We start from the raw sequence: 14,370 nt of genomic DNA, 5'->3' as shown, positions 1-14,370 counted from the left end.
GGGCTGGGATGGGTTTAAGCTGTCTATCCCAATGCCCTGCCAGCATCCTCCCCACACAGCCAGCAACTGTTATGGGATTTGCCTTTTCCACTCTCCTTCAGTTTTTTTTCCTTCTTCATGGGAACAGGGCACTGCCAGCATCTTTCAGAGGTTTGCCCTGACCTCTCTCTGTTTTATCACCAGGCCGCAGCACAAACCTGCCCCTTTAGTTTTGTTGCCACTGAATAATACCCACAGCAAATCTTTCCCACCAGGATTCAATCTTAGGAGCTGCTTTAGAACCGAGCAGCCCAAATACCCAAAGCTTAACAAACACTCCCACACCTCCACACACCGACAGCCCTACCCAGAAATTAGCTTTTTAACCCCAAAAGCCCCCTGCCACGTCCCCCGGCTCCCCGAATCAAGCTGTTCCCGACGTGTCGGCACGTCCCGCATGAAACCCAGCTCTTGGAACAAGGCAGACAAACCGCCTGCGTGCAACGTGCAGGCTGCGTGTGGTACGGCTGTACTCAATGCCTGCCAACACCCGGCCGGGAACGCGGAGGGGCGGCCGCTGCCAATGGGAGGAAAACGGCCGGGTGGGAAACTTCAAATGGAAATGGGGCTGAAGGCGTGTAATGGGGCTGGGAGAGTGAGGCAGGGATTCCCCAGCTAGGGGTATGGCTCGGGTCGGTTTGTGTGGGTATGGGAGCAGGGTGCTGAAAATAACCAGGGTCGGCGAAGGTGGTTATTAGCACCGTGCTCTGAATTCGTCATGAGACTGGGGACCCGAGCGCTCCTCACCCCCTTCAGCTCCACTGAAGCGTGGAATTGGGATGCTGAGGACGCTCTTATAGCAAAAGTGAAATCAGAATCAGCTTCTGCGAGGCAGAGGGAACACACTTCTATTCCTCAAAGTTTCTGTCCGTTGTTACCTTCGCAAAAAATTCCTTGAGCGTTTGCTCAAGCCACCCTAGAACTCCCTGATTTCCTGAAATACCCCATATGCCAAACCCACCTAACACCACCCTCCGGAGCACGGCGTTAATCTCACCATCCATTTCACCCCATTTCCCTCCTCTCCGCAAATCGGAGGTGCCTCCCGCAGCCAGGTGAGCCCCCTCCGACCCCCATTCCCAAAGCGGCCACCCAGCAGAAACCCAACGGGGCCGCGGCCGCCGCGTCCCCCCCGCCCGCCCCGTCCCTCCCCGCCGCCCGCCTCTCCCCCCGGGGCTGCGGAGCGGAGGGAGCCGCGCGGCCCCGCATGTTAATGAGGCGGCAGCACGGGCAGCGGGAGCGCATTTAAAAGGGGACGAGCGGGGGGGAACGCGGCAGAGCTCGGGCAGCAGCACCGCCCGCAGCCGCTCCTTCCCACCTCGAATACAGGAACACAAGACCGAACCCCGCTGCGTGCGCTCGGGTACCTGCCGGCTCGCCATGAAGCTCCTGACAGCAGCTTTACTTCTGCTGTTCATCGCGATGTGCTTAGCCAGTGCGGAAGGTAAGAGGATTTTTGCCTATTCTCGTTTAAAATTCTCTCCAATTCTCTCCCCCTCACCCTATTTTCCTCCGAAAAGGACAGTTCCCTGCGCGTCACTATAAGTATTGCAATGATTCCACAGTGTGAGGTAGCGCCTTGAGATATTCTTTGTTTTAAAAGGTAAAAGCAAAAATACAAAGTTGCATCCTCATAGCACACCCAGCTGCACCCCGTGCCCTCATTGCTGGGGGGGCACACCTCGAATCTCCCCCCCTCCCAAAACGAATGGCGATTTGCACAGGGACGACAGAGCCAAGTTAGAAGTGCACGAATCCCACTGCCTTTGCCAGGGTGCATTTTCTGCTGTACACAAAACCGGCGGCTAAAAAAACGCTCGGCTTTTGTCTGGCTGCGAATGCACCGCAGCATCCGTGAGAGGAAAAAGGACGGAAAGTGCTCCAAACTGCGAGAGAGACACGAGCAAAATGAGAAAGGAGCTGAAAAGGGCATTTGCTTTTTCGGTTTAAGGTGAATTCCCGCATTGCCGTTTCCCTCCTGCTCAATACAATTATATCCAATCCCAACAGGTGCACTTCACAAAGCTCTAAATTTACCGAGCTCTAAAATACATTTCTTGGGGAGCTGCTACCTGTGGCAAAGAAAACATCACTATTATTAAGCACAGCAGCAACACGAAACGCAGCTTTTCCCCTCGGCACCAGGCAGAGTGAGCTGCATCCTGCAGGCACGCAGGGTGAGGGGGGAAGGGGATATCGGGCACACCGGAGGGTGAGCAAATGCTTTCTCTTCTAGGCGTAAAGTGCAAGTGCTCGAGGAAAGGGCCGAAAATAAGATTCTCTAATGTACGGAAGCTGGAAATAAAACCGAGGTACCCGTTCTGTGTGGAGGAGATGATTATGTAAGTTTTCCTTCATTTTTTTCCCTTTCCGTTTTATTGTCAGCTGAATTATATTTGCTTTACTCTGCGAGACCCTTCTTTGCTCTTTGCTTTTATCATTCTCTGGCATGCCGGCTCTGGGGGAAAAGGTCACTTGCTGTCTTCTCCAATGCAATAAATGTGCAATTCTGATCAAGAACTCTGCTATCAGTTTTTGATGCTCTTGTCTGCTCAAGGGATTATATGCAGAGCAGGTAGCAATAAAAGGAGAATAAGTTTGAGTGAAAACAGGGACTGAAACCACGGTGAACCACTTGCTGTGAAATCCAGAACTATCACCAGAGATTTTGGGGATGAGCAAAGTGAGAAAAAGAGCAGGATTTGCTTCTACATAGTTTCATCCCAACCAGAGTCCTCAAACCAACACAGCCCTGTGCGCTGCATGGGATCACCCAGCACAGAATCACCCAGCACAAAACTCTCCTCCAAGCTGCACTACCAGCCCTGAGTGATGCTGCTGGAAGCCTTGGAACAATGTACAGCAAAGTAAGGCAGCCACAGGGATTAACAGCATCTCTGATGGAGCAGTTTCCTTCCCCCCCCCCCCCCCCCATTTTAAATATGGGTGATTCACAGGGGTTCTCTGTCCTGGTTTGGACAATTTCCAGTGCCCCACAAAACCCCATCACATGGAGCTGGATGATGACCAGAGTAACTGAGAAAACTGCAATGAGTTTGCCACTTACAACAGGGAAAAAAGGGTCCTAAGTGCAACCGCACACCCCAAAATGCTACAGATCAATTCACTCCAGCGTTCACTCCCCATTCACAGAAAGAACCTCAGCATCCTGCCCTGCACCATAAGATCCCCAGGGCCTCATCCTGCCCACCCTGCCTGCACAACCATCATGATGCCTCCACAGCTGAGCCCATCCCTGCAGAGATGCTGCCCAGGGCAGCAAAGTTCTGTGGCACAGGACTGGAGATCTGCAACAGCCTTCTCCACATTGACAACATTGTCCCTGTGAGCAACCGAGCCAAGCTTGGCAGCCAGCAGAGGGGAGAACACCACGTGTGGAATAGATTTCATTCATGCAACTTCTCCTTTTCCATCAGGAAGCTGGGAAATCCCCAATGCCTGGGTTGCTATCCCAGCAGAGAGCTATGCAAATGCAAAGCAATGCTATTCAAGCCCACAAAACTGCAGCAGCTGCTGGGACAGAGCTGTCCCATCACTCTCCCATGCTCCTGGAGACACCCATGGGCCAGTAACATGCTGCCTTCGCTGCCTTCCCAGCCATCCCACTGCAGCCTGAACAAGTTCAAATTAATATTCAGAGCCAAGGGATCTGTGAGTCTCCGGCCGAGGCACAGAAGAGCTGAATTCCTGCAGCCCAGTGTTTGTTGCTGTGGTGATTGTTTAAAATGAGTTGATGAAGCTGCTTTCCCTCCTGCTTTCCTCAAAAGCTCTTGTACCCCATACAAGTGAAACATGATAGAAACGAGGTCTGGCAGATTAGGAGGGGTGTGGATGCAGTTTAGCAAAGCCCCAGGTGCAGGGTGAAAGCTGAACTGATTCCTAGCCCTGGTTAAAGCCTACCTGGATTCATGGCACACCAAGTAGGAGGCACTTTTCCCCTCTGGAAGAAAAAAAGAGGGAGTTTTAACACTTTGTCTGAAAGCAGCCATCCCTTTTGTGCATCTCCAAGAGGGGAACATATCTGGTGCTCAACACAGAGTTGGGGAAGTGAATATATCAGGGACAGTGTTGGCACAAAGACCCTTAGACACACAAATGCCACATGGGGAAGCCCCCTGGAGCTGTAAGAGACCTGCTCCAACCATCCTGCTCAGCCTGTCCCTGCAGCACACCCAGACAGATCCTTGGTCAGGAACTCAGCTTCTACAACCTCTCTTCCTAAGCATGTGGCACTAAACCTGCCCAGCAGCCTGCCTGCACCCCAAGGTGGCATTGCCCCACATCCTACTGCCACCATCCAGGGCTGTGCCCTCAGCACCAAGAACCACAGGGATGTCTCACAGATCTACGCTTGACATCAAAGCAACGCATCTCAGCTAAGAAAAACCTGTTGTATGGGATGGGGTACTTCTCAGATGGACAACTGAGAAATGCACCAAACATCTCCTCTTTCTTGCACTGCAGGGTCAGAGTTGTCCTTCACTCTCTCCTGTTTCTCAGAGGAGCTCCTCTCCTCCTGTGATGCAGCTTGGCTATCGCTTTCTGGAAATATCCACTGTGCTCTGTCATAAGAGAAACTCAAGCCAAGGTCTGGCACAGGTCAGTGCAGATGGTACAGCCAAGGAGGTGACTGCTGGACAGAGAAACTTCATGCCAACCTCAAGCTTTCTAAAACATGCATGCTTTGTGCCTTCACTAAGCTTGGATTCACCACCTTTCTCATGTACTGATACCCAGGGGCCGGCTGAGGTGGCATCAGTGATCCACAGGTTGAAGCAGTGACCCCTCCCTTTCCATCCTCTGCAGTCCAGAGACTTTGAAGGCCATCAAATGTTCTTCTGTGCATTGGGGAAGACCTAAGTCCTCCCAACAAGTAACCTGAGGATTACACCTTGTTTTCTGTGACTTTAGCTTACACTTGGTGGAGGGAAAGCAGAGAAAGAGAGCAGGAATGCGGGTTCATTGAAAAGGAAGAAATTGAGCTCGTTGTACAACACTGAAATAGGAAACACAGTGGGACCCTCAGCTGAACAGACAGCAGACAGCAGTGTTTCACTTCCCACAGGGGTGGAAAGTGCAACAAGGGGTGTACTGGGGAAGCACATGAGGCATTCTGGTGGTGCCAAGAGATGCTCAGCTCCTTTCTCTGAACCAAACCATGCCAGAAACCTGTTATATTCACAGATATTTCTGGTTTTCTATTTGGCTATTCATGTTTCTAAAAGCATTTGACTAATTCTATTATAACATCCTGGGTAAACTGGAAACCCTTCCCTTTTTGTGGATGGTATTTATTGAAAATGAAATAAAGCCAGTAAAAAACTGCAGGGTTTCCTCAACCACCAAATGAGCAACTAAACTAGAAAACCACTTTGTGTTGAGTCCTGAGAAGCACAAACAGCCCACATCTCCAGAGAGCCAACATCTGGGGAAGCAGTGCCAGGGTTCACCTATCAACTTGATTGGGGCAGAGCCTCCAGGGCAACATCATTGAGCAACCTGGGAGGAAACCTGGAGCTCCAGGCAGAGATCTGCCTCACAGCAATGCTCATCCTGGCACTGAGGGGACACCAAGGCAGTGCTGCTGACACAGGCACACTGATATGCCTGCAGTCACAGGAAGATGGAGCCCCAGCCGCCCTGCTGGGATCAGCAAATACCCACCCATGTGCAAGTGTTTAAAATATGATTGAGTAAAGAGAAAAAAAGATCCAGGTTTGATCTTTTCCCCTTGGATGCAACGTTGTTGAGCCTAAAGGAACCATCTCTTCCTGCAAAGACCTTGTGGCTGCCCAAATGAGCCCTAATTAAGCCAGCTATTAAACTCGAAAGGAAATACCTAACAGGCAGACAGAGCAACCCCACCGATTAAAAATAATGGGGACGTCTTCATCTGGTACAACTTAGTCTGGCTCTACAGACAACATACTGAAGTGCACTGATTGATAACAGCTGAAGATCTGCTCCAACATTCTTATAACTCCAGCAGCTGCCATAAAACACAGCAGGAAAACCTCCTGCTGCCCCATCGCTGCCTGGGTGAGTGCCCTGAGCAATTCAGGCACTGCCCCGCAGGCAGAGCCATGAGGTGGAGCTGTCTGCAGTGCCCATAACTTGCATGCTTCCCTTGCAGTGTGACCCTGTGGACAAAAGTGAGAGGAGAGCAGCAGCACTGCCTCAACCCTAAACGCCAGAACACAGTGAGGCTGCTGAAGTGGTACCGAGTATGGAAGGAGAAGGGCAGGTAAGAGAATGGGCACACACTGCCAGTGCTGCATCCAGCATAGGGGATGCATTTCACTGCCAATATTATAAGTAGAAACGGATGCTCACGATACAATTTCTTTCCTGCCACATGCACTGCTTGCTTCTATTTTAGGATTAGGCTGTTATAACTATAAATAAGTCGTTATTTTCTGCTAAACTCTTTGTCAGCTGATCTTGGCTATTTGCATGCACTCACCTCCTCATTACAGCTAAAAAGCCAAGATGAAAGGCCAAATTACTTCCATGCAGTCATAAGGAAAGCAGTCAGCAGAGCTGGGGATACGCTGCCCTACTTTATGCCACACACTTCAGTTGCAAAACTTCAACATCTACAACTCTCAGTGCCACAGGTCTTGGCCAACGTTAACTATTGCATCATTCCCAGGGAATGCTAAGAGGCACTGCTACCTTTCCCCTTCCAAAGACCTATGTAACTGATGGCAAGCCATCAGGTTTTGTTGGTTGTTTAGGTTTGTTGGCACAGCTCCTGCCTGCTGCTCAGGCTCCTCCACAGCCCAAACTAAGCGCAGCAAGGAGATATTTCAGACACAAAGAGCCCAATTTATTTCAGTCACTGAGTTCAAGCAAACAACTGGTCAGCACCTTTTGGGCCAGCTGTATCAAACCCACTGAGTTACCCTCCAGAAAAGGACAGTGGATTTAAAGGAAAATAGCACAATCACTGGTTTCTTCCCCAAAACAGCACTGTCCCTGCTCTGTGTAAGACTATTTTCACCCAAAGAGCTTGAGCATGTTAGAGTTTGCAGCAAACAAGGCTGCCAGGTTTGCTCCTCAGGGTGTAAGCTAGAAAACTAACAGAGAGCCTGGTATTATTCCAAAGATGACATACTGTTAACTTACAATCCATCCTAATACAGATGTACAACTATGATTTACTTCATGCTTGCATATAAGAGAGGGATTCTCCAGTGGTTAAAGAGTACTATGGGACGTGGATTTCCCCATTTTGCATGTCCCACTCATTGCGGCCAAGCACATCAATAGCTTTCCAACTTACTTAAGCAGAGGCTAACACTCTGGCTTCTGGGTTTTAATTATTTGGAAGGGAGTTGTTTCCTTCATGGTTTAAATACTTTGCTCTCCACTTTCCTCCTGTGCAGGGTTTATGAAGAATAGGAGGCGGCGGTGCGAGGAATGGAGAGGACTCCCTTGGCTGGCATAGGACTGGGCTCTGCAGAAGATTATTTCTCTCTCACAGACATAAGACACAAATTCTATATTATTATAAAGCACTTTTTACCAAGGGTCAGTTTTTACATTTTATAGCCGTGTGCAAAAGGCTTCCAGATTTCACAAGCATCTGTTGCACTTCAGATTTCACACCTGCCTGCATCATACCAAGGTTGGGGAAAAGAAAAAACAACCTCATGTTTGGCATTTTAAAGAGGTTTGGTTGGTTTGGTTTTGTTGTTGTTTCCTGCTTGTTTTTAATTCTTATTCATTCATACTTCACTATGATCGCAATTGAGCTTTATAAGCTCATTAGACAATGTTTGTATTCTCCAGCTGCGTCCCTCAACCCCTTCAGCAATGGGGAAGCCTCAGGGCTGAGGCTGTTGGTCATGTTGGCAGCCCCCAGTGGGGCAATGCTGGGACAGAACAGGAGCTGGGTGAGGTGCCACCAACACACGGTGGCTGTGGTGTAGAAATGAGGTCCCTTGGCTCATCAGCAAGGGAGTGCAAGCACCACTCATGTACCTCTTCCTTCACAGACCTGGGGTCTTGCTGCAAGGTGAAGTGTACCACCCTCCCATCTAATTTTCCTACACTAGAGAGTATTTCTAGGTCTTTTTTGTTACTAAGAACACATTTAATTTCTTTCCTTCCTCCACCTGAAGCTCTCATACAAAGTTTGTGGCTTCAGTACTCAGCCATTTTCAGCTTCAAGACTATTGTGTATCATTTCCTAGATTTGTAGCAAAAAAAAAAGCCTTTAAAAGGCATCTTTTTATGAAAAAATACAGTAGGGCAAACATATAAATACCTATGTTTTAGTCACAATACAACATATTCATTATTTCGAATGTAATACTTCAATGTTAAGCAAAGCATTCCTCTTTTTAAAAGTAACAAAACTACCTTTTCATTTGTAAATATACTCTAGGAAGTCTCCCTATACTCTCTTTTCTGTATAATGTTCTGTACTGCTAAATTATCGTATACTATTTAAATGTTTGAAATACTTAGGAGGTTGCATGCAGATTTCATATTTCTTTCTAAGACAAATGGAAAAAAGTAATAAAAAAATATATTTAAAAAACATATATGTGATCACTTCTCCCATTTTTCCTTCAGGAACCCCAGCCATTTCCAACCCCTTATTTCAGTGGGCAGTTTTGCTGAGGGTAAAGCATTAAACTGGAGGCTGATGTAGAGTAGAGGCAACTTGATAACAGCAGGGTTAGGAGAGCAGTTCTGGGGCTGTTTAATTCCCTTTTTCATTCTAGGATCTGGACTTTACCTAAACACTGAGGAATCCTACTACACAAACAATGGCTGTGCCATGTGCTTATGGTAGAGTTATGTTAAATATAAACCAGCCACCCTGGGTGTATATAAAAGAGTAAAATACGTCTAGAAAACACCTCAGCTAGATGGGGGAAGGCTGTAACCAAAGGGCTATGAGCTCCCTCCTCCTCTTCTCCTTACAGTTTCAGCCCTTACACCCAACACATCTCCCACCCCTTCAGGGTTCAGTGCACAACAGAGTGATATTCTCAAACCCTGTGGATCTGAAAAGAAAAGCAGCAGGTAGAACAAAGAGGTTCTACATGCATTAAAGCCAGCCCTGCCCTGAGCAGCCTCAACTCCCACAGCACTATCCATGCTGCCTGAGCTCAGCAAACTGTGCCATATCCAGGTCTGAGCTCAAGAGGTTTCTCCAGTTCAGACAGCAAATTAAGCACACAAGTGTTACATGCATATTTACTGTGCTGATACTCCTGCAGAGATGGAGAACAGCTCTATTCTGCACAAGGATGCAGCAATACCTTCCTAGTAAAATGCCCATTCCACTCCCCTTCCCCTACATAGAAGCCACACATTTGTCCTTTGAGACTGAAAATGAGGCCCCACCACAAGGGTGAGGACCTGTCCAGCATCCCCACCCCTCCCTGACCTCTGCCATGGGTATCACCTATTCAAGAGCTGTTCTACCCACTTTTATTTTAATAAAAGCACAAGGCTGAACCCAGCAGCTGCAGTGAGCTGACACAATGTGTGGGGACCTCTTCAGCAAATGCACTACATGGGATTAGTAATATTATACAGATCCTTTCACCACTTGCCTTTCACTTGCTCATGTATGGTCCAGGTTAGCAGTGGACAAAAAGTTTATTAAGCAGCAGTTGGATGCCATGTGTGGGACAGCACAGTCCCACTGCTGCCATGTCCCTGAGCTCCTAAACCAATTAAACATCAGGCTTGGCCCTCACTGATCCACACTGGCAGAAACAGGAGCAATTGAGAATAAATCCAGCACCCTGCCCAGGGTGACTGTGCCTTGACATGGTGAGCAGGCTCTGCTATGAGCCCCCAAAGCACACTCCCCATCAGGTCTAAAGAAACACCAGCCACACTTCCTGCTCCCACCCCCTCTAAAGTCAGCTTTCAGAAATGAATCACCTGAACCCAGATGCGCACAGCATCCAAGGACCTCACTGATTGCAATGTACTCAGCACTTCTGGCTGAGTTCAGGTTCTGGTCCAGGGGGCTGGGCAGCCTATTTCACAAGCCTCAGCCACACTGACTTCATTTCAGAACGGCTTCCAGTTTCAGCACTCTGTAGCATTTCCATTCAAGCACTCATGCTGGGATTTCTGCTTGTTGCATTTGCTGCCTTCAGAGTTCAGAGGTGCGTGAACCCAAATGGAACTGTATGAATTTCTGAGGACCTCTTTGCAGATTTCACTGCCCTCATCTGCCCTGTCAAACACCATTATTCACCAGTTCCCTTCCAACTCCAGGTTACTAAGAGCTGAGCAGCCCCTGGGAGGTGCTCAGTTTGCCCAGAAAAGGTGCACCAGATATCCCTGTAACCACAACATGGTTTAGTAGACATGGCGGTGACATATTGGCAGCTGGACCCTGATTTTAACGGTCTCCTCCAACCTTAATGATTTCATGATTCTAATTCTCCCCCATGGTTGCCCCCTTGCCTGTTGCCCCAGTTAGCAATGCCCAACCAGTGCCTAAGCACCCTGCCCAGATGGCAGTGTCACAGCAGCTCTCAATCCACAAGAAGCTCTAAAACGTTTAACATTCAGCACAAAACTATAAGTTTGTTTTTGTATTCTTTTCCAGGCACCGTCACCTCTGTTAACCTGCAGGACACGAGACAAAGCAGGGCAGGACCCGGGGGGTGGGGAATAGCAGCCCTGGTTCAGCACTTTCTGGCCTGGGCCAACAGTCCCAGGTGCTGTGCTGGAGGAAAGCAGGGCTGAAAGGACACCTAGTGGCAACTGAAATCCTCTCAGACAGCCCGGGGATACCTCCACAGCCCCGGGTCTGCATGCAGGATAAATCAGTTCATTGCAACGCTGCTGATGGGAATGCTCTGCAAAAACAAACGTGCATTTCCTTACCCAACCACGAGAAGCCCCTGAAGCACAGAAAACACAGCTGTTCTGCTGCATAGTGGACTTGGGGAAACACTTCTCCAAAGACACTTACACACAGTTAGGCAGCAAATGCAGGATGTGCATGCTCAGGGCGCAGTGGCCAAGGGACACATGGCTGCCACAGCATCTGCATAGCCACATCCATTCCACCTGCACAAGGCACTGAGTGACTGCACAGCAAACCCCAAACCTTCAGCACACGGGGTCTCTGCCCCACACAGCCATATGCCAGTTTTACCCTCCTGCTGCTGACACCCAGCCAGCCCCAGACGCAGCCCAGTTGATGTTCTCCAAGCATTGTGCTTGGTTCATATCCTTGGACTTGTGTGCCAGACTTCTCAACGGGGACACAAAACCACACATGCACACTATCACCCTGAATGCTTCAAGAAGATGACTTGCTCTCTCTTGCTGGGTACAAGCAGATGATCATCCATACTCCAAAAGAAAGCCAAGATCCCTGGAGGGAATGCTTTACAAACATGCAACATGCACTACCATTTATCTTATGAAGCATAAGCAACATGTTGCATTTCTGATCCTTTTGCCAACCTCTGTAAAGCATTCATCTCCCCCTTTGATTTTTCTCTCATCTTTTGCCTGTTTACATTATCAGCTCTTTGGGCAGAGGGCACCAGCCCATCAGGAGCAGCTCCAAGTATGCAGGTGGGATCTGGGAGGGACGGATGACATGACACAGGGTGACAGACAGCCAATGCCTGAGCAACCATCACATCTGGGCTTTTGTTTTACTTCCCACTGAACAAAAAAGGTTGGCAAAGTCCTTTCAGAGGAGCTTCAGATCCTCTTCTCCCCTCCCAAGGGGGGGAGGAAGGAAAACTTCTAGTGTTTGCTTGAGGCTGATAATTACAGGAATTAATTATGATTTATTCCCATCATAAATCTTGGAGCAAGAAAAGGATTGAGGCTTGCAAGATTTGCTGGATGGCAGAAGCAAAACAGCTCTAATTGCCTTTCTTTGTTGTGTGCATTTAAGGATTCCCAAGCAACAGATCCCTGCATCCTTCCATGGTTAGAGACCTGTAAGGCAAAGCAGGGCTCTGTGCAGAGCCACCAATTGCAGCTCTGTTGGGTTAGCAGGCACTGTGTGCTGCAGCTGAACACTCAGGGACTCCCAGAAAAAGAAGCTTTAAAAGGAAGAGAAATGCTACCATAGGCTTTAAAAAGAGGGAAAAAAAATAGAGATTATGGCAATTTTGAGCTCACTTCTAATCCCAGAAATCTCATGTCTTCGCCCCACAGGAATTTTGCCTCATTATTGACCATTCATTTCCATTACCTTCATTATTACACCATTTACATTTTACCACAGCGTTTACTCAACCTTCCTCTCTAAGTCCTGAAGACTTAACACTCCTGCAAATACATTAGCAAAACTAACTCCACCTGGAGCTCTTTAACCCAGTAACTCCAAGTGAGGCACCACTTCCTCCCCAGCAGGAACCAGTTTGCCAAGCGTTCCCCCTCCTTTTCTACAAAGCAGCAGGAATATCCCGCCAGGGAAATGAAGCTCTTCACTAAAGTAATCAGCACTAAGTGGTGACACCTGGCCTCAAGCAATGCCACCAACCCACAGGAGACTGAGCACCCTTCTGCTCAGGTTCTGCAAAGCTAAGGGAGAGCAGGAGATTATCAGGATCACCTGTGAATCTGAAGCCACCTGCAACAGGAATTTAAAGATAAAGGCTCGTTGGATTTATCATGCCTGTGAAACTTCTAGCCTCTTAAATAAGGGAAAAGACAATAGGATGCACAAATAGGAAAACACAAAATGAGCATCAGTAACGATCTGAACAACAACAGCCGCCCTCGAGGGTTTTGCATAGACCATTAGGCTGATATGATGCCCCAGTCCCAATCCAAAAGCTCTTCCCAGTCCTAATGGCACCTAGGCAGAACCACACCTGCCAAAAAGGGTCACTGCTTAAAGTCTTGTTTACTTTTATCATACGAATTGACAACTAGGGCTGTAGAACAAGCTCAGGAGCACAGAGTTGAAACAAACTGAAAGATGTTGTTTTCCCACAGAAAAACATTCACCCTGTTTTACTAGGAGTACAGTCTTTGTCACACCGACCCAAAGAGCTGACCAAATGCCAATTATTCCGCTTTAAGGGCAATTACAGCATTACAGTCCACAGGAGAGAAGAGCTCCTGTGTACAGCTCCAGGGGCTGGACAGGACCTTGAGCCTTGTAGCAACTTGCTGCAGTGACTCATCACTCATAAATAAGATGTAGAGTTAATAATGCTTTTTCCTCATCTGCCTTCCACCTTATCTTCCTCCCTCCCCCCCCCATGCAGATAATCCTTTGCAGAATTCACTACACGCAACAATTCACTACAAGCAACAACAAGAACTTGGCTGAACCACACAACAGATATCAAAGGGGAATTTTAAAACGGTCACAAAGTACCAGCAATCGTAAAACATTCAACTTCTCACATGTCGAAGTAAAAACTTATAGGATTTGCCACGCTTACCTGAAGCAGACTGAAGGGCTTTCCTCCAGCTCCGCCGCGTGCAGAGCAGAACCGTGTGAGAATCAGCAGCTGGGTAGAGACTGACACCGTGTGGCTGCTTCTGGCCCTTACAAACAGGGAAGGCTGAGCTCTGCCCCCTTTCTTAAAGGAGGTTGTGGGAGGAGTGCATAAATTAGAAGCTCAATTCCCAGCACCTGGAGTGTAAAACGTGCGGCTGGTTTGGGTTGAGCCGGGCTGGAGCTTACTTGCCTTACTTTGCCTTGGGTTGAGCTGAGTTGATCGGTAGCAGATTAACAAAGAGAAATAACAATAAATGCTTTTTCTTCTTCTTTATCATCATCATCATCTTCTTCTTCTTCTTTTTTTTTTTTTTTTAAATCATACATCACTTATTTATTTATTTTTAATTAAACCCCACCTCTTTAGAATAGAGTCCATTTGCATACATATTTAAAGCTCTAATACAAGTAATAAATAAATAAACAAATAAAGCAACTTTGTGAATGATGTTTCCCTGCTATCTTGCAGCCTGGCTCCCTTCCTCAGTTTGCACAGCAGGGTTAGATGGTCAGAGCCTTTCCGAGCTCTGACAGCTGCTTTGGAGGAGTTTTGGCTGCACTGACTCCAGAGAAATTATCTCTAATTCCCAGGAGAGTAAGTGGAAATAAGATCAAGCCCAGCAGTGCATTAAATCTGCTCTGAAAGAAGAATCAATCCTATGGGCTTACATCCAAGAGGGTTAAAACCAGGGGAAGGCTGCAGTCTCAAGGAGTACATTCACTTGACAATTAGCAATTGTACTTATTTTGCAATTTTCTGTGAGCATAGAATTTATTGGAATTTAATACACACTTTCATTGTAAAAGAGCACAAAATCCCTGCAGCAGAGGCTCAGCGG

General features: G+C 47.9%; 1 protein-coding gene across 1 annotated transcript; it reads left to right on the top strand.

Annotated features, from left to right (window-relative positions):
• The first annotated feature begins 1,250 nt into the window (after positions 1 to 1,250).
• CXCL14 (C-X-C motif chemokine ligand 14) lies at positions 1,251 to 8,574 on the top strand. Its single transcript, XM_015875817.2, has 4 exons — positions 1,251 to 1,483; positions 2,276 to 2,381; positions 6,194 to 6,304; positions 7,449 to 8,574. Exons 1-4 carry the CDS (start codon positions 1,420 to 1,422, stop codon positions 7,462 to 7,464), a joined length of 297 nt encoding a protein of 98 aa, XP_015731303.1. The 5' UTR covers positions 1,251 to 1,419; the 3' UTR covers positions 7,465 to 8,574.
• Positions 8,575 to 14,370: the final 5,796 nt, after the last annotated feature.

Source organism: Coturnix japonica, chromosome 13 (genome assembly GCF_001577835.2).
Source record: "Coturnix japonica isolate 7356 chromosome 13, Coturnix japonica 2.1, whole genome shotgun sequence".
Lineage (NCBI taxonomy): Eukaryota > Metazoa > Chordata > Aves > Galliformes > Phasianidae > Coturnix > Coturnix japonica.
The sequence above is the reverse complement of the archived record's forward strand: the minus strand, read 5'-3'. Positions and strand labels throughout refer to the sequence as shown.